Source organism: Jaculus jaculus, chromosome 23, assembly GCF_020740685.1.
Source record: "Jaculus jaculus isolate mJacJac1 chromosome 23, mJacJac1.mat.Y.cur, whole genome shotgun sequence".
NCBI lineage: Eukaryota > Metazoa > Chordata > Mammalia > Rodentia > Dipodidae > Jaculus > Jaculus jaculus.
The window spans coordinates 7,426,493-7,451,922 of NC_059124.1; the positions used below are offsets into that span (position 1 = coordinate 7,426,493).

The following is a 25,430-nucleotide window of genomic DNA, read 5'->3' on the forward strand; positions in this document are numbered from 1 at the left end:
GGGAGAGAGAGAAATAGGCAGGGTGAGAGATAGGGAGAGAGAGAATGGGCGTGCCAGGGCCTCCAGCCACTGCAAAGGAACTCCAGACCATATGCACCCCCTTGTGCATCTGGCTTACATGGGTCCTGGGAATTGAACCTGGGTCCTTTGGCTTTGCAGGCAAGCGCCTTAACCGCTAAGCCATCTCTCCAGCCCATGATTGGCCAATAGAAGGAACAAGTAATTGTGGAAAGCTGCAGGCTAATCCAATGTTGTCACATTCATTAAAGAAATGAAGGCCAGTGATCCATCTGTACCCCTCACGGAGTGCATCTTGGGGTTCTGCCATAAGAGTCAGGTTTAAAGAGAAGACAAGAGATCTGCACAACTAAGAAATCTTATTCCCACCATCATTGCTCGCTTCCACTCTCTAGTGCAAGATGATCTGTCACGTTGTCAGGGCTGGGTGAAATCTCTTCCCAGAAGACAATTTTTCTTCTATCTGACATCAGGAGTTAGCCTTTTCTTTCTCCCAGCATGAGGTTCCTGAGGAAATTACAATTTCTTGGAGACCGTTGTTTCAATAATCTCTTAGCCAAAAAGAGGGGCCTCAGCGCCTTTAGAATCTTCACTCCTGCCATGGCCTTTACATCGTGATGCCTTATAACTCCTAAGGATGCCTGACTGCTTTTCTCAAATCGCTGTCCTCAGGAAGGACACATGCTCTTACAAAATTTGCTAACAAAGGCCCTGTCACTAACAGCTCCGGTAACTGTCCCAGGTCAGGCTGTGTGGTAGACATGTGATGGGAGACGGAAACTGGCTATGCAGCTTTAGGGTTGACAGACCCCCAAAGTGAACGACCTTCTCTTTGGTAAGTGCAGGAATTATCCTTGGCCCTGTAGGAAAAATCTAGGTCTTTACCTTTTCCTGCAGGTCAGAAAACCTCAGAAGGATCTGAGTCTTCCTTCCTTCTGCCCCTTGGGGAGTGCTTCCACTTCCTTCCAGGAGTAGATCGGCTAAACCTGCCACCCATCCACAGGGCTCATAAAAGAAAAATTCTGCAAACCTGGCCTTCCTCAGAGAGCCACCCCTCCACCCCATAAACAAGCCAGAACTGAGTCTTGAGGAGGCTCCTCAATGCTCTCTTGCCTCTCTGGACAAGAGTGCCATCTTGCTTCTTTCCTTTATGTTCTATGCTTAAACCCCTCTTCCCTTCTTCCTCCTAACGTTTCAAGCTATATAATACAATCTTTCTGAACCTTATCTTCCGGTCCATGGATTTCATTCTTTGAATTTGTAAGATAAGGATCTGGGAACACCCAAAATTATTGGTGTGTTGGTGTCCAAGGAACCTGAAATTTTTGTATCTTGGATCAGAGTCCAAGGGGCACCCACTGGGATTTCCAGGTTCTTGTGACCCATGATAAAGAATTGTACCAGGGGACACCTGTTGGGTTGATAGAAATAGAGTCAATTTATTAAGAAAGAGAAAGGCATTCCCAAGAATGGGAGCTGGCTAGTGAGCCGGGGAAGAGGTTCTGCTCAAGAGCGCTGGGTCACGAGTCTCACGGTCTTCAGGTTTTCAACACACACCTGCTCACTCCTTCCTGTGTACGCCGTGGACCTTCTGTTCATGCTCCATGTGTTGCACGCACGCCAGGTGAAGGGGGTCTTCAGTCCTCTCTAAACCCGCTTCTATCATATGCCGATCTTATTAACGTATGTATCTGTTTGCAAGCAGAGAGAGCTGGAGAGAAGAGAGACGGACAGAGAGAACAGGCACGTCAGGGCCTCCAGCCACTGCAGACCAACCCCAGACGTGTGTGCCACCCAGTGCATCTGGCTTCACGTGGGTCCCGGGGAATGGAACTCGGGTTGTTAGCCGTCGTTGATGAGAGCCTTAACCGCAAAGCCATGTCTCCAGCCCTCATATGCTAAGCTTTTTTCTTTTTTTTTTTTTAAGATTTTTATTTATTTATTTATTAGAGACAGAGAGAGGGATGGGAGGGGGAAAGAGAGAGAGGGAGATAGAGAATGGGCACACCAGGGCCTCCAGCCACTGCAAATGAACTCCAGATGCATGCGCCACCATGTGCATCTGGCTTACTTGGGACCTGGAGAATCCAACCTGGGTCCTTAGGGTTTGCAGGCAAGTGCCTTAACCGCTAAGCCATCTCTCCAGCCCTCGTATGTTAATCTTGATGCTCCTCTCTCCTGGCCTTACTCTTCTGTCACTGATATGTGAGTTTGGGGTTCTTCTGTGAATGTGCCAATAACTTGGGGGTGTTCATGGATCCTTGTCTTATGAATTCAATGAATGAAATCTACAGAGAAAGCGGATAAGGCTCAGAAAGATTTTATTGTAGCTTAGAGCTTTAGGAAGGAGAGCTTCAAGGGAAGGGGAACTATTCTTGTTTAGGGTTTTTGGCAAGGGCAGGGGAGCAAAAGGAAAGTTCTGAGATAAAAACATAGATGTTATGAATCGAAGTACTTTATTAGTCTGCCCCAATTAGGGAGATCGCTGTGGCTTCAAGAGTGGGGAAAAGAAGAAGGAGCTTGCTACTAGCTTCTGGGTGTGCAATGTTTTCCTGGCCCGCCACTGTGGGCTGTAACATTGAGGCCGATGACGGGGAAGCTGGGATCTGGGAGACAAGCATGAAGGTTGGAAGTGGCCTGGGTCAGGATGGGAAATGAAGAGAAAGGACCTGGAGTGCTGCTCGGGTTAGTCCACAGGGATGCCTGTGGCAGGGCTCCTGCCAGGAGACTGGCTCAGGTTCTCCAAGGCATGGCAAGGGAAAGGACATGGGGAGAGAGAGGGGTGTGGGCGCTGTGGGGGGCTATGGAGACATATGCTGCACACCAAGGGAAGCGTGGTGTTGGGGAGAGAGAAAGCGGCAATAGAGAGAGGTGCACACATAGGCAGGGAGCAGGGGTCTACCATCTGTGGCGAAGGCAGGGGTCAGAAGAAGAGAATAAGACTCATGGCTGGAGGCCTCTTAGGACCCTTGGGGATGTGGTGGGCCACAGGGCGAGAGGGGTTGGTGGAGACGCAGCTCTAGGGTCCAGGTTGATTCCCTGTGGAGAGGAATATTCCAGTTTGGGAGGGGAAGGGAGCTCTGAGACACACAGGTGGGAAGGTATCATGATCGTGATATATTGTCTATACCTACGGAGGTTGTTGATAAAAAGTCAAAAGGGCTGGGGAGGTGGCCCGGCGGGTAAGGGGGCGGGGCTTGCTTGCAAAGCTTTCCAGCAGGAGTTCAATTCCCAGTTCAGTTCACACCGACGCACATGGGTTTGGAGTTCCTTTGCAGTGGCAAGAGGCCATGGTGTGCCCAGAGTCTCTCCTGTAGAATAATAAAACAGTTTAAAAAACTCAAAAGAATCATTAAGAGAGCTAAAACTTCATAAACCATTGCTTTCTGCAGACGGCTTTTCAGTGATTACTGAGCATAGAGACAGATAAGAGGCCCAAAATAAGCAAAAATCTCCACACTTCATCAGACAGAGGTAAACAAAGCTAGCAACAGTCCTTTCTTGGGTCACCTCCCTCTAGACATATTTTTCCCTCTTTTCCTATGCATCATCACCCAGAACCTCCTGTTTATAGTTTGTGCTCAGGCACGTCCTGATAGAAATAATTATGAACCTCAGAATTTATGATTTCTCCATAAATAAACTCAATAATCCATGATATAGCCTTCTTGAATCTGTTTTTTTAATTTAATTTTTATTAACATTTTCCATGATTATAAAAAACTACCCCATGGTAATACCCTCCCTCCCCCTGTTTTTTTTTTTTTAATCAATTCTTCATTAAAATAGGATAAGTGGCCGGGCATGGTGGCGCACGCCTTTAATCCCAGCACTCGGGAGGCAGAGGTAGGTGGATCGCCGAGAGTTCGAGGCCAGCCTGAGACTGCATAGTAAATTCCAGATCTGGGCTAGAGTGAGACCCTACCTCGAAAAACAAACAAACAAAAAAATAGGATAAGGACCCAAAATTGGGCTCATAAGTTTGGGGAAGCCCTCCTGAAGCCCAGAATCTTACCTTGGTGTTTACTGGGTGTTGCAGTCAGTTCCACGTCGCTGGGATGAACATCCAAACCAGGCCCAGTTAATAGGAAAAAGGAGTTTGTTTCAGCTTACAGGTCCAGGGGAACGTTTCATCGATGGCAGGAGAAACTGGCTCCCTTTCACAGACCCAAGCTGCCCAAGGCCCCGGCCCGCCTACCCTCTCTGTCTCTGTCTCCTTCTTAAAGAGATAAATCAACACAAAATAAATACGTAGATAGTTTAAATAGACCCCTAAAAAGAATCCTGGGGAATGGAAGATTGCTCAGTGGTTAAAAGTTCTTGCAAACCCTGCCAGCCCCTGTCTGATTCCCCAGTACCCATCGAAAGCAAGAGACAAAAGATGGCACGTGTTTGGAGCTCCTTTGCAGCAACAAGAGGTCCTGCTGTGCCCATAATTTTTTTTTTCTCTCTCTCTCCCTTCCCTTTCTCCTCCTTCTCAAATACACAAATAAATGCAAAATTTCTCTCTCTCTCTCTCTCTCTCTCTCTCTCTCTTTTTTTTTTTTGTTTTTTTGAGGTAGGGTCTCACTCTGGTCCAGGCTGACCTGGAATTAACTCTGTAGTCTCAGGGTGGCCTTGAACTCACGGCGATCCTCCTACCTCTGCCTCCCAAGTGCTGGGATTAAAGGTGTGCACCACCACGCCCGGCTCTCTTTCTCTTTTTTTTTTTTTTTTTTTTTGGAAAAGAATCGTGGAATGGAACCCGGGTGGTATCTTAGGCCATCTCACGGGAGGCTGCAGACCCCTTGCAAGGGTATTTGCCTACTACTGTGATTTTCTTCTTTTATTTATATCTCTGTCTGTCCACTGCAACCTTGTATGTGCTTTCTCAATTCTTCGGTTAAGTCTCCAAGAACCTAGAACCCTAACCAATTGCAGAGACTCCCTGGTAACAATACTTTGACTGCTTGGAGCCTAACGTGGTAACTCGTGATGTCTTACCTGAACATTTTTACTTATTTATTTTTTGCATGTGTATGTGTGTGCATTTACCTTGCTGTTGGAATTCCAAACTCCTGTCCTCATGCTTATATGACAAATACCTTATCCACTGAGACATGTCCCTGGTCCCTTATATAAATATTTACAGCCTGACTCCCAATGACTCATGTCACCTGGCCCCGAATGGCCCGTTTCAGGAAATTTCTGGTGCTGTAAAATTTACTACTTGAGAAGATAGCAGGGAGTCAGCCTGTCTTCTCAGATACGGACTGCGCACAAACGCTCCACGTGATAAGGATAAATGACCTTCTCTTTAAGTGCGATAACAGACTCCGGTTCCTTCTTGGTGATGCAATCCCTTCTCGGGAACTCATTTCTCTGGGAGCTTGCCCACTGCGGCTGCGCTGCAGAACGGTCAATAAACGCCGCCTTTTCTATCCTTCTGATAAATTCCTTTACAGCCCGTGCATCACCAGCCTGTCAATATTCTACACATGGCACTGGAGAAACACTCCTGGGTTCTTCTTTCTTCCTTTTCCTTTGTTTTTAACATTTTATTGATTGATTGATTGATTGATTTGACAGAGAAAGTGGGGGAGAGAATGGGCGCGCCAGGGCCTCCAACCACTGCAAACGAACTCCAGATGCGTGCGCCCCCTTGTGCATCTGGCTAACGTGGGTCCTGGGGAATCGAACCTGGGTCATATGGCTTTGCAGGTTAACACCTTAACCGCTAAGCCATCCCTCCAGCGCTCCTTTTGTTTTTGAAACAGTCTTGCTATGTGGCCTAAGGCTTCACTTTTTCTTCAGCCTCCCTAAGTATCGGAGATTACAGCCATATGTACAGGTCTAGTGTATATCCCTAAACACTCCTTTCCCTCTGTCCCAAGTTCTTTTTATTTTAATTTATTTTTATTTTAACTTATTTATTTGAGAGCAACACAGAGAGAGAGAGAGAGAGAGAGAATATGGGCGTGCCAGGACCTCCAGCCACTGCAAACGAACTCCAGACACGTGCGTCCCCTTGTGTATCTGGCTAACGTGGGTCCTGGAGAATCGAGCCTCGAACCGGGGTCCTTAGGCTTCACAGGCAAGTGCTTAACCACTAAGCCACCTCTCCAGTCCTGTCCCCAGTTCTTGAAGCCCAAGCTACGACTCTTAATTCAGGACCCCCCTGCTACCCCGAGCTCTGGCTTGACAATTAGTGCCGGTCGGGTGTGAACTGTCCTTCGTAGGCTCCTGTGTTTGCACACTTTGCACACCCGGTCTCCAGCCTGTGGTGCTGTGTGGGAAAGTGGTGGAACCTTTAGGGGTGAAGCCTTGCTGGAGGAAGTGGGCCACTGGGGGGTAGGTCTTAAAGTCTCAGCGCCTAGCTCTACCTTCCTGCCGCCCTTGGCTTCCTGACCGTGGCTACTATGGGAGCAGCAAGCCAGCCTCCTGCCTGCGTGACTGCAGCTGACCTGGACGGCTTAGTTATGCCCGACTCTAGCCCCCCACCCCCACCCTGGCTGGTTCTTCCTCCGTTTCCATCCTTCTTCCTCTTCCACAGCGCAAGCACAGCGGTCTTTCCAAACATAAACCCGGGGCAGCGGCTTTGCCTCCCGCCCGCCTGTGGCTCCTGTCCCAGCCACGCACGTCATCCGAGGCCCCCACGACTGGCCTTGCCGCATTTCCCATCAGATGGCTTTGGCTCTCCATGGTCGCCTTGATCTGCCTGTCTTGTCAATGCATGCACTGACTAAGTCTCCTTTCTCTGATTGCTTTCCCCCATTTTTTAGTCACTTGAATGGACCCAGCCTGGTCCTTTGGGACTCAGAGCTAGGGCATTTGCGCTAAAACTCTGCTTTCTAGAGTAGCATAAAGAAGGCTGTCAAGGCAACCACCAGACAGCCAGCCTTTCTCCTTCAAAAGCCAAGCCTGACAGTCCACAGTTTGTACTGCATTGAAGGCTTTTAACTCTCTGATCAGAATGATCCATCGAGCTCTGCTTGGAACACTACAAACTTTCTCTTAGTCCAAAGTTTCAGTACCCTTCCACGTTCCTCCCTCACGTTATTTCCAAAAGACCAAAAGCCTCAAGTCAGATTTCTGTTAACAATGATCCCACTCCTCTGGAACCAATTTTCGGCTACAGTTACCTTTGTGTTGGGAGATGAGGGATTTGAAGAGCACAAACCAAAGTAACACCAGGCTTTAAAGATATCAATAGGCCTAAGTTTCTGTTTCCCTGCAGGGCCCAAATTACTGACACAGCACTTTGCAGTTACTGGGGAAAACAAACACAAACTGCTCAGTACCCAAAATGATCCCTGTAACGGGCCAATCAAAAAGGACCAAGTGGGCTGGAGAGATGGCTTAGTGGCCAAGCACTTGCCTGTGAAACCTAGGTACCCCGGTTCGAGGCTGAAGGTAAATGATTTCAGATCATTAAAAAAATATATATTATGGGCCAGGCATAGTGGCACATGCCTTTAATCTCAGTACTCAGGAGGCAGAGGTAGGACGATTGCTGTGAGTTCAAGTCTACCCTGAGACTACATAGTGAATTCCAGATCGGCCTGAGCTAGAGTGACACCCTACCTCAAAAAAAAAAAAAAACAACAAAAAACACACACACACCCAATAAATAAATAAATAATACAGGGGCTGCAGAGATGGCTTAGTGGTTAAGGCACTTGCCTACAAAGCCAAAGGACCCAGGTTCAATCCCCAAAAAACCCTTATAAGCCAGATGCACAAGGTGGCACATGAGTCTGGAGTTCGTTTGTGTGCCTATTCTTTCTCTCTCTCTTTCTCTCCTTCTTCCTCTCAAATAAATAAAAGTAAAACGTAATGAATAAAATGGTATGGAAATTCTTCACGATTATCAGCTGGTTCTTCAGTCAGGCTGACGTCATACAGGCGTCTCCTGTCACACTTACCACACTGGGTTGCCACACTTATCACACTGGGTTGTCACACTTACCACACTGGGTTGTCACACTTGCCACACTGGGTTGTCACACTTGCCACACTGGGTTGTCACACTTGCCACACTGGGTTGTCACACTTATCACACTGGGTTGTCACACTTACCACATTGGGTTCTACTCGCCTGAAGATCATTTCAAGCAAATCGTCCAGTTTCTGTACAAATGAGCAGTTTCACCTTAAGTTCTTTAATGTCTCACTGGAATTCTGACTGAAGTGGAAACTAAACTCTTCACTGGCAGGTGGCAGCTTCTCTGCAAGACAATGTTTCAGGTTATCACCCATCAGATTGCACAATAATGACAATGAAAGCTTATTGCTCCACCGTATGAAGCGCTGTCTCACCCAGCAAGCACTTCTCTTAACGTTCATACCCATATATTAATGCTACTCTCACTTTTGGTTAGAGAAGCTTCTCTTTGCAGATGGCGGCGACTTTGAGATGACTCAGAAGGCACCATGGTGCTGAGAAGAAGTGACGGAGGAGTGCTCAGCACTGAAATATCTCTATCACACCTTCCAAGGCTCAGGGTCCATTGTGGAAGAGGTGGCGGAAAGAATGTAAGAGCCAAAGGAAGGGTAGGACTCCTTACAACGTGCTCCCCCCAGACACAAAATGGCCTGGATATCCATGACCTCACAGTGCCTGACACTACCTACACGAGACCCTCATAAGAGGAGGAAAAGATGATGACATCAAAATAAAAGAGAGACTGATTGAGAGGGGGAGGGGATATGATAGAGAGTGGAGTTTCAAAGGGGAAAGTGGGATGGGGGGAGAGGGAATTGCCATGGGATATTGTTTACACTTATGGAAGTTGTCAATTAAAAAAACAAAAAGACGGTGTCTCCTCAGAGTAACTCCTATGGCAGTGGCCAGGCCTTCCTTGCATGTTATTGACAAAACAACCAGATGTGGTTGACGACAACAAAACAAGCCCAACAAATAATGCAAAATTCATGTGTTGGCTCTGGTTCGTTCTCTTCTTTTTTTTTTAAATATTTTTGTTCATTTTTTTTATTTATTTATTTGAGAGTGACAGACACAGGGAGAAAGACAGATAGAGGGAGAGAGAGAGAATGGGCGCGCCAGGGCTTCCAGCCTCTGCAAACGAACTCCAGACGCGTGCGCCCCCTTGTGCATCTGGCTAACGTGGGACCTGGGGAACCGGGCCTCGAACCGGGGTCCTTAGGCTTCACAGGCAAGCGCTTAACCGCTAAGCCATCTCTCCAGCCCCATTCTCTTCTTTTATTGCCTTGTTCTGCAATCTATATTGATCTCTACTCCAGGCAAATGTTTTTCCTTGAGCCGATTCCTTCTCTTATAGGTACTTAGAGCTGATAAATTAATTGCAGAGCTGTTGCCCTGCCACTGGCCAATGTCAAATACTTATCAACCATATTGACTGCACTCCAGGCGCTCCCTGATTTTTCACTGTGTGCACAGACACATTAGATGGTAGGATGTAATCCAGTTCTGCAAAACGATTCTTTCTCTTTTTTATTTTTTAAAAATATATATCTTATTTATTTAGTTAGTTGAGAGAGAGAAAGATGCAGAGGGAGAGAAAGAGAGGAGAGAATGGGCGCGCCAGGGCTTCCAGCCACTGCAAAGGAACTCCAGACGCGTGCGCCCCCTTGTGCATCTGGTTAACGTGGGTCCTGGGGAATCGAGCCTCGAACCGGGGTCCTTAGGCTTCACAGGCAAGTGCTTAGCTGCTAAGCCATCTCTCCAGCCCAACATCGTATTTTTGCTTTGTGCACATGGCATGTAGCTGTTGCCCCCACGGTGGTAGGGAGCTTGCTCCTAGGATCTGTTGCAGATGAGGTTGCATAGACAGGGAGGCAGCGCTTCAGGAGAGGCGCAGTTAACAGAGCCGTTAGGAAAGAAATCCACTCGGTCACATTAACCTATTAGCCACTACGTTCCTGTCTTTTTGTTTGTTTGTTTCGAGTTAGGGTCTCACCTTAGTCCAGGCCAAAATCGAACTCATTCTACAGTCCTGGGCTGGCCTTATACTCACAATGGCTTTCTTACCTCTGTCTCCCAAGTGCTGGGATTAAAGGTATGCACCACTGTGCCCGGTTTATGTTACTGTCTTTATATAGATTTTTTTTTTGGTTTTTCGAGGTAGGGTCTCACTCTAGCCAAGGCTGACCTGGAATTCACTCTGTAGTCTCAGGATGGCCTCAAACTCACGGCGATCCTCCTACCTCTGCCTCCCGAGTGCTGGGATTAAAGGCGTGCGCCACCACGCCCAGCTAGAATAAGTTTTTAATCCATCAAATAGAGCCTTCACCCAATGGGAAAACACATAAGAACAGAACAATATTTGAGAAACCTTATAATTGTAAACAAAGACTATAATAAAAGATTTACCTAATGGGAAAACGTGGCATTTTACAAATATCATTAAGAGCAGAACGGTACTTAAGAAAACTTGAAATTTCGATCTTGGAAATTTAATAACCTTTAATATAATCAGGCCATCTTTTCTAGTTTAGTTCTGAAGTATCCTGTAATCAGAAATTCAATATCCTTTACTCTAAACTTTGTGTTTAACTATTTCATTTAGAAGCATATATCATAGCTTTTCTATCTACATCCATGATTAAGCCTCTGGTCAGGAAGGAGTGGCTCTCTTCTTCATAACGTTACCCTGGGAACAGGAAATTGAGTCTATCATCCAAGACCTCTGCGCCTAAGGTCTGCCTAGACGTTTATCATTTCCTACGTCAAGAGTTAAGACACTAAATTTATTTAGGAAATGAACTTTATTTGACTGAGCTACTTCAGGCTGGAGTGGGGTGATGAGTGTTTTTGGTTCTGTTCTGTTCTAGGTTGTCCACTATTGTTGACTTTTAGGCCTTTATGAGAGTTGGTGGGATTAGAACTCCCAAACCAGCAGCTCTCAAGTCTCATGTTCTTTTTTTTTTTTTAATTTTTTATTTATTCATTTGAGAGCGACAGACACAGAGAGAAAGACAGATAGAGGGAGAGAGAGAATGGGCATGCCAGGGCTTCCAGCCTCTGCAAACGAACTCCAGACGCGTGCGCCCCCTTGTGCATCTGGCTAACGTGGGACCTGGGGAACTGAGCCTCGAACCGGGGTCCTTAGGCTTCACAGGCAAGCGCTTAACTGCTAAGCCATCTCTCCAGCCCTCATGTTCTTTTTTTAAAAAATATATATTATTTATTTACTTATTTGTGAGAGAGAGATAGAGAGAGAGAATGGGCATGCCAGGGCCTCCAGCCACTGCAAACGAGCTCCAGATGCATGCGCCTGTTGTGCATCTGACTCACATGGGACCTGGAGAATCGAACCGGGATCCTTCAGCTTTGCAGGCATGCGTCTCAACCACTAAGCCATCGCTCTAGTCTCGGCTTTTTACACATAATAGCAAAGAATTTAAAATGCATGCTCGAGGAGAAGGGTAAATTGTGAGATTTATTTTAGGGAGATTTAGGATTAAGAGGGAGAACCAAACAGGAAAGTGCCGAAGCCTGGTTGAGAAGGTGTAGGGGAGACCAAGAAACCTCCTCACAGAGAGAAAATGGAGAGGGGGTGCACAAGGCTCCGGCATCCAGTTAGAACGAGCCTCACTGCCAGGCTTGGGCACTTGCGTAAAACTTTCTTCCCCGGGGAGAGGCGAACACTCATCTTTTCTCCCCACGTGGAGCACAGATGACAAATCAAATTATGATTGCATCAAAATCCTATTTTGGTGAACCGGTGAGTTTATACTTGAAGATATGGATGAGAGATTACTTACAGGAGCTAAGGAAAGCTGCGCCACCCATCCCGACCACCCTGCCAAGGAGACTGTTTTGTTTGATTTGTTTTCCTGTGCTGAGGTTCGAACTCAAGGACTTCCGCATGCTAAGTAAGTGCTCTACCACTAAGCTATACTCCAGGACATTTTTTTTTTTTCTTGAGGTAGGGTCTCACTCTAGCTCAGGCTGACCTGGAATTTACTGTGTAGTCTCAGGGTGGCCTCGAACTCACAGCAATCCTCCTACCTCTGCCTTCCGAGGGCTGGGATCAAAGGCGTGCGCCACCATGCCTGGCTCCTATTTTTGTGGGTGTTGTTCTGTTTTGTTTCACTATTTAGCCAAGGCTGGCCTCAAACCCATGGCACTCCTCCTCCTTATCCACCCCCGTGCTAGGATTATAAGCACTATGCACCATGCATAGCTTGTTTATGGTGGTGCTGGGACCAAACCCTGGGACTTCTTCAGGCTAGGAAAGCACTTTACCAGTGAGCTATATTCCTAGCCCTGGAAACTATTATAATCTCCCATTTTGAAGATAAGAAAAATGAGGTTCGTGCGTTGGAGAGATGGCTTAGTGGTTAAGGCATTTGCCTGCAAAGCCTAAGGACCCAGGTTCAATTCCCCAGGACCCACATAAGCCAGATACACAAGGGGTGCATGCTTCTGGAGTTCGTTTGCAATGGCTGGAAGCCCTGGTGCACCCATTCTCTATTTCTATCTGCCTTTCTTTCTCTCTCAAGATGAATAAAAAGCCAGGTGTGGTGGCGCATGCCGTTAATCCCAGCCCTTTGGAGGCAGAGGTAGGAGGATCGCCATGAGTTTGAGGCCACCCTGAGACTGCATAGTGAATTCCAGGTCAGCCTGAGCTAGAGTGAAACCCTACTTCAAAAAACCAAGAGAAAGAAAGCAAGAAAGGAAAAGAGAAAAATGAGGTTCAGAGAGGTGAATTTATCTTGCTTGGCTAGTGTGGAATAGAATCTTGTCTCACTATAATCTCCCTCCAGCAAATTTTCTTCTTGCTACTCCTGGTATTATAAACTCTATGGAGCGGAGCTGCTCTAAGTGACTAAGTTCCTATGCTCTGCAAATTATTCAATCATCGCCTTGAGCTTGTGACATTTAGGTCCGATGATGAGGATGATTTTGTGTCATCAAAGGAATGAAATTAACTGCTCTTATCATCTTCATCCCAGTTCCCATCTCCGCACTTTGATCATCCTGAATTACTTGTCTCTCTTTAAAATGACGTGTGCCCTCTTGCCCCTGAAACTTCCTTACATATGTTCTTCTTGCTGCAAGGACTGAAACTTACATGTTTTTCAAGAAGCCATGCAGGGTTTTTTTTTTTGTTGTTGTTGTTTTTTTTGTCATTTAATAGCCCTTGGCTCATGCTGGTGCCCCCTGTAGGATGGTAAGCACATGGACTAACGAAAATTGCACAGTTTAGGGCTGGAGAGATGGCTTCGTGGTTAAGGCACTTGCCTGCAAAGCCAAAGGACCTAGGTTCATTTCCCCAGGACCCACATAAGCCAGATGCACAAGTGGCACATGCATCTGGAGTTCGTTTGTGGTGGCTGGAGGCCCTGAAACATCCATTCTATTTCTATATGCCTCTTTCTCTGTCTTTCAAATAAATAAATAAATAAAAATTAAAAATATTAGGGCTGGAGGGGTGGCTTAGTGGTTAAGGTGCTTGCCTACAAAGCGAAAGGACCCAGGTTCGATTCCCCAGGACCCATGAAAGCCAGATGCACAAGGGGGCGCACACATCTGGAGCCCATTTGCAGTGCCCAGAGCCCTGGTGTGCCCATTCTCTCTCTCCCTCTTTCTCTCCATTAAATAAATAAAGAAAAAATATATAAAATTAAAAATATAAAAAAAAAGAAAATTAGGCAGTCGACATGGATTTGTCAGCTCAGTCGGGGGAAGACATACGAACAGAGTCATATGAGGCATTTGTTACAGTGCTTGTGCCCAGGTCCTACACTAGATTTGCAGAATTAGAATCTTCCAAAAGCTCATCCACGCGCTGGAGAGCTGCGTTTTCACCCATCTACCCAGGTGATTTGTATGACCTGAAAAGCTTCATACACATGCCCTTTTCTAAGGAGCCTACCACGAGTGCCAAAGACTACAGAGAGAGAAGCCCCTGCACTGGGCACTGGAGGACACGCCTGTAATCCCAGCATGAAGGAAGGAGAGGAAGGAGAATCAGAAGTTCAAGGCCATCCTCAGCTACTTGGTGAATGAGAGGCCAAACTGGTTCCTCTAGCTGGGTGAACTTTTGCCTCACTTATGAAGTAAAAATTGACACAATTATCATGCAATTTTTTTTCCAAGGTAGGGTCTCACTCTAGCCCAGGATGACCTGGAATTCACTCTGTAGTCTCAGGGTGGCCTTGAACTCACAACGATCCTCCTACCTCTGCCTCCCAAGTGCTGGGATCAAAGGCGTGTGCCACCGCGCTCCGCAGTCCATAGTTTGGCTGGAAAGGCAGCACCCAGTCTGACAGTCACCATTTGTTGGATCCCATCGCCTTCACTTTCTTCCCTTGGAGCCCCACATGCTGCGCCAGAGACCCCAGTTGCTTCTGCCCAGGACAGAGAACATTCAACATGGAATAGCTGGGTGTGGTGGCTTATGTCTGTGATCCCAAGCCTTTGAGAGGCTGAGACAGGAGGATTGCTGTGAGTTTGAGGTCAGTGTGAAGCTATAGAATTGCCGAGGTCCAGCCTCAGCAGGGTCGTAGGGCTCGGAGGGGACATGTGAGGAAATGACGTGGACCAGAGGTTCAGGTGATGCACACTGGATGCAGAGCAAAACTCTGCTTCTTTACTTATACGTTTACAATACGTCATCATCGTTATTATTATTATTTTCAGGCAAGACATAGCAACTTATTCGCGTGGCTTCTGTTCCCTAAGAAATCTTGCACAATAATTCCTCTTTTCCCTTGATTTCCCTTGCTTTTGTTTAACTCTTGAATCTTGTTCCATAGACATTCTGCTGACATCTTAAACAAGAAACTCAAAGACTGTAAGCTGGTTCATATCTTACCCAGGCTCATGGAACCTAGCCAAGGGCCCCAGCAGGCAGTTCTTGTGGTTATGAGATGATAGACTTTTTAAAATTTATTTATTTATTTATTTGTGTGTCGGGAGCTGCAGCTGCTCTTTGACCTTGGGAGCTAAGGGTGGTCTCAAATCTCTTAACACCAAGGCCTTATCGATAAGGCACCTGATACAAAGGCATTGTTTAACATACAGCCTAGGTGGAGTGGGTACAGAGGCCCTGGTGAAGCTGACCTTAGGCACTTAATCTTCTGTATATAAGCTTGTGTCTGCCTGAATAAACCTGGGCCTTGATCAGTGCTTGTCTTGGCTCCATTCCTTGTGTTCTTGTCTCAGATTCATCCCCACTCCGTCCTTCAAGGCCCGTTTCGACCTTCATGCTGCAGGCCAGCACGTTTGTGAGAGGGAAACAGGCTGAGAAATCGAGAGAGAGAGAGAGAGAGAGAAAGAATAGGCGCGCCAGGGCTTCCAGCCACTGCAAACGAACTCCAGATGCGTGTGCCACCTGTGTATCTAGTTTATGTGGGTCCTGGGGAATCGAACTGAAGTCCTTTGGCTTTGCAGGCAAGCACCTTAACCGCTAAGCCGTCTCTCCAGCCCCCGTTTTTTAAAAATTGTTTTTTGTCTATTTTTACTTATTTGAGAGTGACAGAGAAAGAGGCAGATACACAGAGAGAGAATGGGTGCGCCAGCCTCCAGCTACTGCAAAGGAACTCCAGATGCATGCACCCCCTTGTGCATCTGGGTTACATGGGTCCTGGGGAACCGAGCCTCAAACTGGGGTCCTTAGGCTTCACAGGCAAGCACTTAGCTGCTAAGCCATTTCTCCAGCCCTGTGATAGACTTTTTTTTTTTTTTTTTTACTTCAGAAAGGGCTGTGTTAGTTGCTCTCTACATCATATTCTCTTGTGGCCTGAATACGTTTCTCTATTTCTAATCCAGCACTGATTTAATTGTCTCTCTGTGACCTTTCTTTGTTGCTCCATTTTACAGTTTGGGCCTGACCTTGTGAATCTCTCCATAATAGCAAGATTTTGATAATTTTTTTTCTTTTCACAATTTTTATTAGCATTTTCCATGATTATAAAAAATATCCCATGGTAATACCCTCCCTCCTCGCCCCCCACACTTTCCCCTTTGAAATTCCATTCTCCATCATATCACCTCCCCATCTCAATCATTGTACTTACATATATACAATAGCAACCTATTAAGTGCCCTCCTCCCTTCCTTTCTCTTCCCTTTATATCTCCTTTTTAACTCACTGGCCTCTGCTACTGAGTTTTTTCCTTCTCACGCAGAAGCCAAGTCATCTGTAGCTAGGATCCACATATGAGAGAGAACATGTGGTGTTTGGCTTTCTGGGCCTGGGTTACCTCACTTAGTATAATCCTTTCCAGATCCATCCATTTTTCTGAAAATATCATAACTTCATTTTTCTTTACCACTGAATAGAATTCAATTGCATAAATGTGCCACATCTTCATTATCCACTCATCAGTTGAGGGACACCTAGGCTGGTTCCATTTCCCAGCTGTTATAAATTGAGCAGCAATAAACATGGTTGAGCATGTACTTCTAAGGAAATGAGATGATTCCTTAGGATATATGCCTAGGAGTGCTATAACTGGGTCATATGGTAGATCAATCTTTAGCTGTTTTAGGAACCTCCACACTGATTTCCACAATGGCTGGACCAGATTGCATTCCCACCAGCAGTGTAGAAGGGTTCCTCTTTTTCTACATCCCCACCAACATTTATGATCATTTGTTTTCATGATGGTAGCCAAAGATTTTGATATTTAACTCTTTTCCCATCTTTGCAGACCATCCTTACTCCATCAATGTATGCCCCCGGATACAGTAAAGGCTCATCTATCCAACCAGTGTTTTGCACTGATGTCTTTCCTTTAGGAGCCCACCGAACTCTATTGTTGATTCTGAAAGTTACGTATTTGGTTTTACTCCCTTGGGTGGGCCCAAGCCGATTATTTGAAAGATGTTCACTTTTCTTCCCTAGCATTTCAGGCTCCTTTTCTAATATGTCATCTGTAGGCTCAGGAAATGCGCCCATTAATTCCTGTCATCATCTGGACCACAAGAATTTTCTTGTAAGTAACGTTTCTTGGGAACAATTGGTAAGGCACGTAGCACTGAGAGGAACATGTCTCATTCGGTGAAATGCACATTTGTGGTTTGAGAAACTTCGTACATTCAAACTAGTCTTGGTTTCAGGATCCATAATCTGTTTAAACATTATAGCCTCAGAAATTTCTGTTTAATCATTGGTGACTGTATACACACATCTGAATTGGATTCCTCATTACTACTGAGAAGGGGGGAAATGAAAGCAAAAATAAGCAGTAATGAACTTATAATAACTCCAAAACTTCCAAGGAAAAGATAGCAATAGCTCAAAGTGCCAGACAGCAAGTACTCCAGGAAGTCGCTGAAAGACTTTTTGGCCCTGCTGGAGAACGTCTCGGATGCTGCAGCCTTGCTGAATGGTGTCCCGTCAGCGTCACGCTCCAGAGCTGACCGTTGAGGCCGTCTGGTCATCGTCATAGAGTGAGTTACAGGTTAGCCTGGGCTTCAGTGAGGTCATATGTCAAAAAAGCCAAAAACAAAATACCTTAAGAAACCGTAACCAAAAAAAAAGAAAAGAAACCATAACCAAACACACACACACACACACACACACACACACACACACACACACACGCACTGTGTGACTTGTGAGGAAATGTGAGGTGTGCCCGGGTTGTTGGGCAGTTGCCTTGGCACACTCCCACACCTGACACTCTGACAGCTTTGCCAGCTAAAGATCATTGGACTCAGGAAGGAAGGTGTCATTTGTCCCGAGAGACCCCGCCTGGTTTCTTGGCACCGTGCTCCTGGCCTTGGCTGGGGAGGGAGTGACGCGCTCGGCTCCTTGCTCACAATGCTGGTCCGGAGGAAAGGTCTCAAGGTCTTCTGTGCTGTGGTGGCTCTGCTTGTGGTCGTCAACGTCCTGGTAACTTTTTACACCCAGACCCCTGCACGCGGCTCGAGGCCGGACAGTCTTGAGATGGAGCTGCGCCGGCCTCAGTCAGAGTGGGCTGGGGCCATGGTCCAGAAGCTTTCTCGCCTGGAGGTGGATGTCCAGCAACTGAGTAAGTGTGCACGCTGACCAGTAGGGGAAGATGCGCTGTTTTCAGACCCACGAGCATGCTGAGGGGCACATAGAAAAAGGGCCATGGGGCTGCAGAGATGGCTTAGCGGCTGAATGCTTGCCTGTGAAGCCTAAGGACCCCGGTTCGAGGCTCGATTCCCCAGGACCCACGTTAGCCAGATGCACAAGGGGGCGCACGCGTCTGGAGTTCGTCTGCAGTGGCTGGAGGCCCTGGTGCACCCATTCTTTCTTTCTCTCTCTGCCTCTTTCTCCCTCTGCCTATCACTCTCAAATAAATAAATAAAAATAAACAAAAATTTAAAAACAGAAGTCTTCTTAAGGGTTGGGGCATGGAGGGAAAATGGGTACCTCCTGATTAGAGGTAAGCATGGAGAATTAGGTGAGGGGCAGTGGGAATTAGAGCAGGGTGTGTGTCTGTGTGTGCACATGCACAGTCACGTCTGCACGCGTGCAAGGCAGGGAGTTGAAGCTTACTTAGGAAGCCCGGAGAATAGCTCTGCGTGGTAGCTTACACCTGTGATCCCACCACTTGGGATGTTAGCACTAAAGGAGCGTGGTGAATTACAGGTCAGTTTGGGCTATTGAGTGAGTTTCAGGGTCTACATAAATAAGTCCTGAGAGGCTCTAGACAAAGCCCTGTCCCTAGACCTATGTGTGGCAGGAGTGTTAATAAGAAAAGGAACATCTGGGCTGGAGAGATGGCTTAGCAGTTAAGGCACTTGCCTGCAAAGCTTAAGGACCCAGGTTCAATTCTCTATGACCCACCTACGCCAGATGCAGAAGGTGGCGCAGGCACCTGGAGTTCATTTGCAGTGGGTAGAGGCCCTGACATGCCTATTCTCTCTCTCTCTTTCTCTCATATAAATAAATAAATAAATAAACATAGTTTTAAAAAAGTAAAAGAGGGCTGGAGAGATGGCTTAGCAGTTAAGCGCTTGCCTGTGAAGCCTAAGGACCCCGGTTCGAGGCCCGATTCCCCAGGACCCACGTTAGCCAGATGCACAAGGGGGCGCACGTGTCTGAGTTCATTTACAGTGGCTGGAGGCCCTGGCGTGCCCATTCTCCTTCTCTCTCTCTCTCTCTCTCCCCCTTTCTCTCTCTGTCGCTCACAAATAAATAAATAAAAATACCAAAAAAAAAAAGTTGAAAAAAAAAAAGAAAAAGAACACCTGGGGTAAAGGGGTCACATCTATTTTGCTGGGAGCTCCTGTCCTAATTGAATGGGAATCTGTTAGAGGGCCAACGGTCTGCTCCATTTCCAGAGTTGATTTCCTGGCTTGGTCTCTGCGTCCCGGTCTGTGAATGGGCATGCTGGTAGCAGAGGGACTGATGAGATAGCTGACCAGCCTCACAAGATGGTGAAATGTTTGCACACAGTGATATAAACCCAGTTGTTCTGGTGCGTGTGCGCGTGGTGTGTGTGTGTGCACGCACACGCACGTGTGCACCTGTTTGCGCAGCTGCACACGCTGTAGGGACACACATGTAGAGAGCAGGAGAGGACAGAGGAGGATGGCACGCATCTTCCCCGAGACCAAGTCTCTGGCTGAACCTGGAACTCGCTGCTGTTTTGGCTACACTGACTTAACCAGTGAACCAGACAGCCTCCCATCTCTACCAGCCATCAGCACCGGGTTACAGGCATGTGCAGCCGAGTCATGATCTTTTACAATATATATATTTATACGCAAATGGGCAGGGAGGATGTGTGTGTGACAGAGAGAGAGAGAGAGAGAGCGAGACAGAGAGAATGAAAATAGACACACCAGGGCCTCTTGCCACTGCACGTGACCTCTAAGACGCATGCTCCACTTTGCGTATCTGGCTTTATTTGGATACTAGAGAATTAAACCCTGGCTGTTAGGCTCAGTGCCTTTAACTGCTAAGCCATCTCTTCACTTCTGCCCCCCACAACCTCCGCCCGCCCCAAACCAGGCTTTTTACATGGGAACTGCTGGTCCAATTCGGGTCCTGCGCTCTTGCCGGCTGAGCCATCTTCCCAGTGCCCTCCCCCTCCCCTCCACACCTTTTTAGGCAGGGTTTCCTTATAGCCTCAGATTCACTAGATAGCCCAGGTTGGCCTTGAACTTGCTGTATTCCTACCTAAGCTTTCCAAATGTTGGTGTGAGCCACCACCCTTGGCTGATATGAGCCCATTTTCAGCCTCTTCATTGAATACTGAGGGTACATTTCAACACAGCCTGGGCTGGTTTGTGAATCCAGCTCGCCGTGAAAGCCCCACTTCTCTGAATTGCCAGCGCCCGACTTCAGGGAGGAAGCGACAGCTTTCTGTGCCCCCACAGCTATGGTGGTCCACTGCTGGCAGCCTTAAGGGGGTCCCTGAGTTTGTGCCAGGGTGAAGGGAGATAGGGTTGAGTAAAGTGTTATCTTATTTCTTTTTCTTTAATTTTTTTTCTTCATTTCTATTTATTTATTTGAGAGCGACAGACAAAGAGAAAGAGGCAGATAGAGAGACAGAGAGGGAGAGAATGGGCGCGCCAGGGCTTCCAGCCACTGCAAACGGAACTCCAGATGTGTGCGCCCCCTTGTGCATCTGGCTAATGTGGGTCCTGGGGAATTGAGTGTCTAATGGGGGTCCTTAGGCTTCACAGGCGAGCGCTTAACCCCTAAGCCATCTCTCCCTTGTTTCTTTTTCTAAAAATTTTATTTATTTATTTAAGAGATAGAAAGAGGCAGGCATGATGGCACATGCCTTTAACCCCAGCACTTGGGAGGCAGAGGTAGGAAGATCCCTGTGAGTTCGTGGCCACCCTGAGACTCCATAGTGAATTCCAGGTCAGCCTGGGCTGGGATGAGACCCTACCTTGAACCCCCCTCCCCCCAAAAAATAATAAAGAGAAAGAGAAAGAGGCAGACAGAAGAGAGTGAGTATGGGCCTCCTGCCACTACGAATGAACTCCAGGCACATGCATCCCCTTATGCAAAATACGGCTTTATGTGGATGCCGGGGGAATTGAACCCATCAGCCTTGGCAAGCAAGTGCCTCTAACCACTGTGCCATCTCCCCAGCCATCTTCCTTCTCCTCCCCCTTCATTTCTTTTGTCCTTTTTCTTTTCTTTAAAATTTTTTGTTTTAAATATTTAATTTTTTATTTTATTATTAACAGCTTCCATGATTGTAAACAATATCCCATGGTAATGCCCTCCCTCCCCCCACTTTCGCCTTTGAAACTCCACTCTCCATCATATCCCCTCCCCATCTCAATCAGTCTCTCTTTTATTTTGATATCATGATGATCTTTTCCTCCTCTTATGATGGTCTTGTGTAGGTAGACACTGTGAGGTCATGGATATCCAGGCCATTTTATGTCTGTGGGGAGCACGTTGTAAGGAGTCCTACCCTTCCTTTGGCTCTTACATTCTTTCCACCACCTCTTCCTCAATAGACCCTGAGCCTTGGAAGGTGAGATAGAGATATTGCAGTGCTGAGCACTCCTCTGTCACTTCTTTCCAGCACCATGATGCTTTCTGAGTCATCCCAAGGTCACTGCCGTCTGAGAAGATTCTCTACCCAAAGTGAGAGTAGCATTAATATATGGGTATGAACATTAAGAGAAGTGCTTACTGGGCAGTTTGATAAGCATAGTATATACATTAAACTAGACAGCAGCAGACATTATACCCTTAGGGCTCATGACTATCCCTGTTGTAGGTTTTCTGTATCAGGGATGTATTCCCTCTCATAGAGCAGGCCTCCAGTCCAAGTAGAGAGTCAAAGGAGACAGAATGAAAGAGCGTGTACCGAGGCAGGGAGAGAAAAAAAAAAAAAAAAAAAAAGGAAAACTGAGACAGACAGAGGTAAAAGGAGAGAGCCGGGCTGGAGGGATGGCTTAGTGGTTAAGGCACTTTGCTTGCAAAGTCAAAGGACCCAGGTTCGATTCCCCAGGACCCACGTTAGGCAGATGCACAAGGGGGCGCATGCACCTGGAGTTCGTTTGCAGTGACTGCAGGCCCTGGCATGCCCATCCTCTCTCTCTCTCTCTCTCTCTCTCATAAATAAATAATTTGTTTTTAAAAAAGGAGAGACCAGCTATCATGCTCTCCCTAGCACCTTCATCGCCTCCCGAAGGCTCGCCGTGTTGGTAGAGCGAGGTGGGAGGCGGTAGTATCGGGGCGCACACTTCCTACGGGTTGGTTCCGTGACCGTCTCACCTGCCGCTTGCTTCTTTCCACGCGTAGATCCAAGTGGAGGAAATGCACGTGGGAGGGGGGAGGGGAGGAGAGCTCAACAGAAAGGGGCGATGGGACCAGCGCTGCAGGCAAGGGGGTGCATGGAGCCAAGAAGATCCGGCTCAGCCGGCGGGGCGAGAGTCACAGGGTGGTGACCCCGAGCAGCCCGGCGTTGCTAATCAGAGCCTTGCCACCAGGCTGGGAAGCCAGCACTGCCCTCACTGCTGGGCAGGGAGAGAGCATCGCCACACCAAAACTCTCCCACCCAGGCCCGGCTCAGCCCACTGCCCGGCCCCCTCACTGCCCAGTGCCGATGTGCCCTTCCTCCAGAAAGGACCCTGCGGCTTGTCCCTCTTTCCTTCTTTGCAATGGCTGGTTTGTTCTTTCGCTGCCCTTCTCTCACATTTCATTGACTTTAAAATGGGGCGCTATGGGGACTGGATGTGACTCAGCCGGGAGAGTGCTTGCCACGTAACGGTAGTTTCAACCCCCAGCACCACATAAACCGACTGCAAGTGGGCACGCCCATGACCCCAGCGCCGAGGAGGTGCAGGCTGCAGGATCAGAGGTTCAAGGTCATCCTCAGCCACACAGTGAGTTAGTTATAGGCCAGTCAGGGAGACATGAGATTTTTTTTTTTTTTTTGTCTTCAGACAAGGCAAAAAATAAATAAATAATGAGTCAGATGACATGGTACAGAGACTGCCACCTGAGGTGGACATCAGAAGTATCTTTTGGCTTGTTTTTTTTTTTTCCCTCTCTCATCATGCTTCTCCAGGCAGGATGGGTCACCTGCTGCTCTACTGAAGTCACTTGTGAAAATCTGGCCGGGTGGTTCTCGTTCTTTCCATGTCTGCTCCAAGTCTGATCCAGAAACACGGGCTGAATATACGCCAGCAGGGTTTCCCGTGAGAACGTGGGTGACACAGGCTTCGTGAAGTTGGCCTAAGTGACCTAGTGGACCATTCTCCTGGGCCCCGTCTCCAGATCACAAATGGGTTGCACAGTGCTTCCTCTAATTGAACAAAAAAATCTCATCAGGTACCTGTTACTTCACTTGCTCATTGCCTGCAGGCTTTCAGGAAGATTGCAGAAAACCGGAAGTCAATAAGGATATTTAGGCAAGCCATACAGATCACCCCCGGGGGACAGAGCAAACAAGCAGAGATACTCACATCCCTATTGACACAGGGCACCTTGACGCTAAGCCAACTGGCGAAGTGCCCTCCGGGCCCTTCAAGGGCCCTCAAGGGCACTACCATATGCTTTCCCCTAGAAACGTGGCAAGTGACCCCAGTGGCTCGTATTCATTCTGCTGGACTCTGCACTCTTCAGATTGGCTCTGAGTTGTCATGGCTCCAAGACCAGTGTGAATTAGCGAGAAAAATCAGATAACCCCGAGCTGGGCACGGTGGCTCTCGTTTTCAATCCCAGCCCGCGAAGTATGAGTTAGAACCCAGCTCAGTTTGGCACACAACTCCTGCAGGCGTTCACGCACTCTTCGTTACAGACCAACCGTTTGTTTTTCTCCCCAGGGTTGTTTTTGTCATCCTCTTGGCCTTCAGCCCCCCCGTTTATTTATTTATTTTGGTTTTCCAGCGCTGGGTCTCGCTGTAGCTCAGGCTGACCTGGAATTCACCGGACGGTCTCAGGGTGGCCTCGAACTCGTGGCCGTCCGCCTACGTCTGCCTCCCCGAGAGCTGGGAGGAAAGGGGCGCGCCACCACACACCCGCCCGGCTCGAGCCCTGTTCTTGGTTCTCCGTTTCCATCTTGGGTCAGCCTCAGGTCATCCCCCGGAGACAGCTTCCTCCCAGTTGCAGGACTTTCCTGCTTCCATTTCCGGGACGTAGAGTCTCTGAAGTCCAGCCCGCAGTCAGCGTCCTCCCCAAGCCAGGCGCTGTGCGTGAGATGGGGCCGCTTCCCAGAGCCCGGCCACGCCACCGTGCTGCCCCCTGCCCCTGGGCTGCAGTCGCCCACTGAAGCCACGCCTCTGCCTACCATGCGGGAGGGTGCTGCTGGGCGCAGGGTGGTCCTGCCAGTCTGTTTGGAGGTCAGCGCGGGTTTGGGGCAGCCTGGCAGTCCCACGGCAGACAGCTTTCATCGCCATAGGTCTCGTGTCTGCGAGAGTGCCAAGCGTGGGAAGGCTCTCTGTCTCTCTGCCCACTGAGCCCGGGGGCCTGTGCGGTGCATGTCGTGAGACTGTCCAGCACAAGCTTGTGGGGTTGCTCTAAGGGCGAAGCCAATAGGAATGAGAGCGCTTTGAACTCAGCAGGCCACACTGGATCTTGGAAGGCCTCTCTTGCTTGCCTGCCTGGGCTCGACACTATCTGGGGGTCATGATTTTGAGTTGAGGATGTACATATATATCTGTGTGTGTGTGTATTATATTTCAATTACATATATATAAATTTATTTTTAATTTTTTAACATTTTTATTTATTTATTGGAGAGTAACAGACAGAGAGAAAAAGAGGCAGAGAGAGAGAGAGAGAATGGGCCCGCCAGGACTTCCAGCCACTGCAAATGAACTCCAGACGCGTGCGTCCCCTTGTGCATCTGGCTAACGTGGGACCTGGGGAATCGAGCCTCGAACCGGGGTCCTTAGGCTTCACAGGCAAGCGTTTAACCGCTAAGCTATCTCTCCAGCCCTATAAATTTATTTTTAATCTCAGTGTATGTGTGGGGGTCAGAGAGAGAGAGAGAGAGAGAGAGGGAGGGAGAGAGAGAATGCTTGTGCACTTGTGGAGGTCAGAGGACAGCCTTGGGTAGTGGTCCTTTCCTTCCACCTTGCTTGAAGCAGGGTCTCTTGCTTGACGCTGTTGCTTATTCTAGGCCAGCTGCCCTGGGGGGTTTCCAGTCTCCACCTCCCATCTCACTGGAGGAGCCCTGGGATTACAGGCACTTATGCCACTGCGTCAGGCTTCTTGTGGGTTCTGGGGATCCCAACTGGGGTCATCATGCTTATGCGCCAAGTGCTTTTACCCGCTGAGCCACCTCTCCAGCCTAAGGCTCTATTTCTTTCTCTTTTTTTTTGGTTTTCCGACGTAGGGTCTCACTGTAGCCCAGGCTGATCTGAAATTCACTATGTGGTCTCAGGGTGGCCTCGAACTCACGGCGATCCTCCCACCTCTGATGTCCAAGTGCTGGGATTAAAGGTGTGTGCCACCATGCCCAGCTCCCTCTTTCTTTCTCTCTCTCTCTCTCTCTCTCTCTCTCTTTCTTTCTTTCTCTTTGAGGTAGGGTCTCAC

At 47.9% G+C, this 25,430-nt stretch overlaps 1 protein-coding gene across 1 annotated transcript in view; it reads left to right on the forward strand.

Annotated features, from left to right (window-relative positions):
• Positions 1-17,759: 17,759 nt before the first annotated feature.
• Galnt8 (polypeptide N-acetylgalactosaminyltransferase 8) overlaps positions 17,760-25,430 on the forward strand; it is a 46,274-nt gene continuing 38,603 nt past the window's right edge. Inside the window, exons 1-2 of the mRNA XM_045139801.1 lie at positions 17,760-17,970; positions 24,033-24,317. Coding sequence (XP_044995736.1) covers positions 17,760-17,970; positions 24,033-24,317 — 496 coding nt within the window. The remainder of the gene's footprint in view (positions 17,971-24,032; positions 24,318-25,430) is intronic.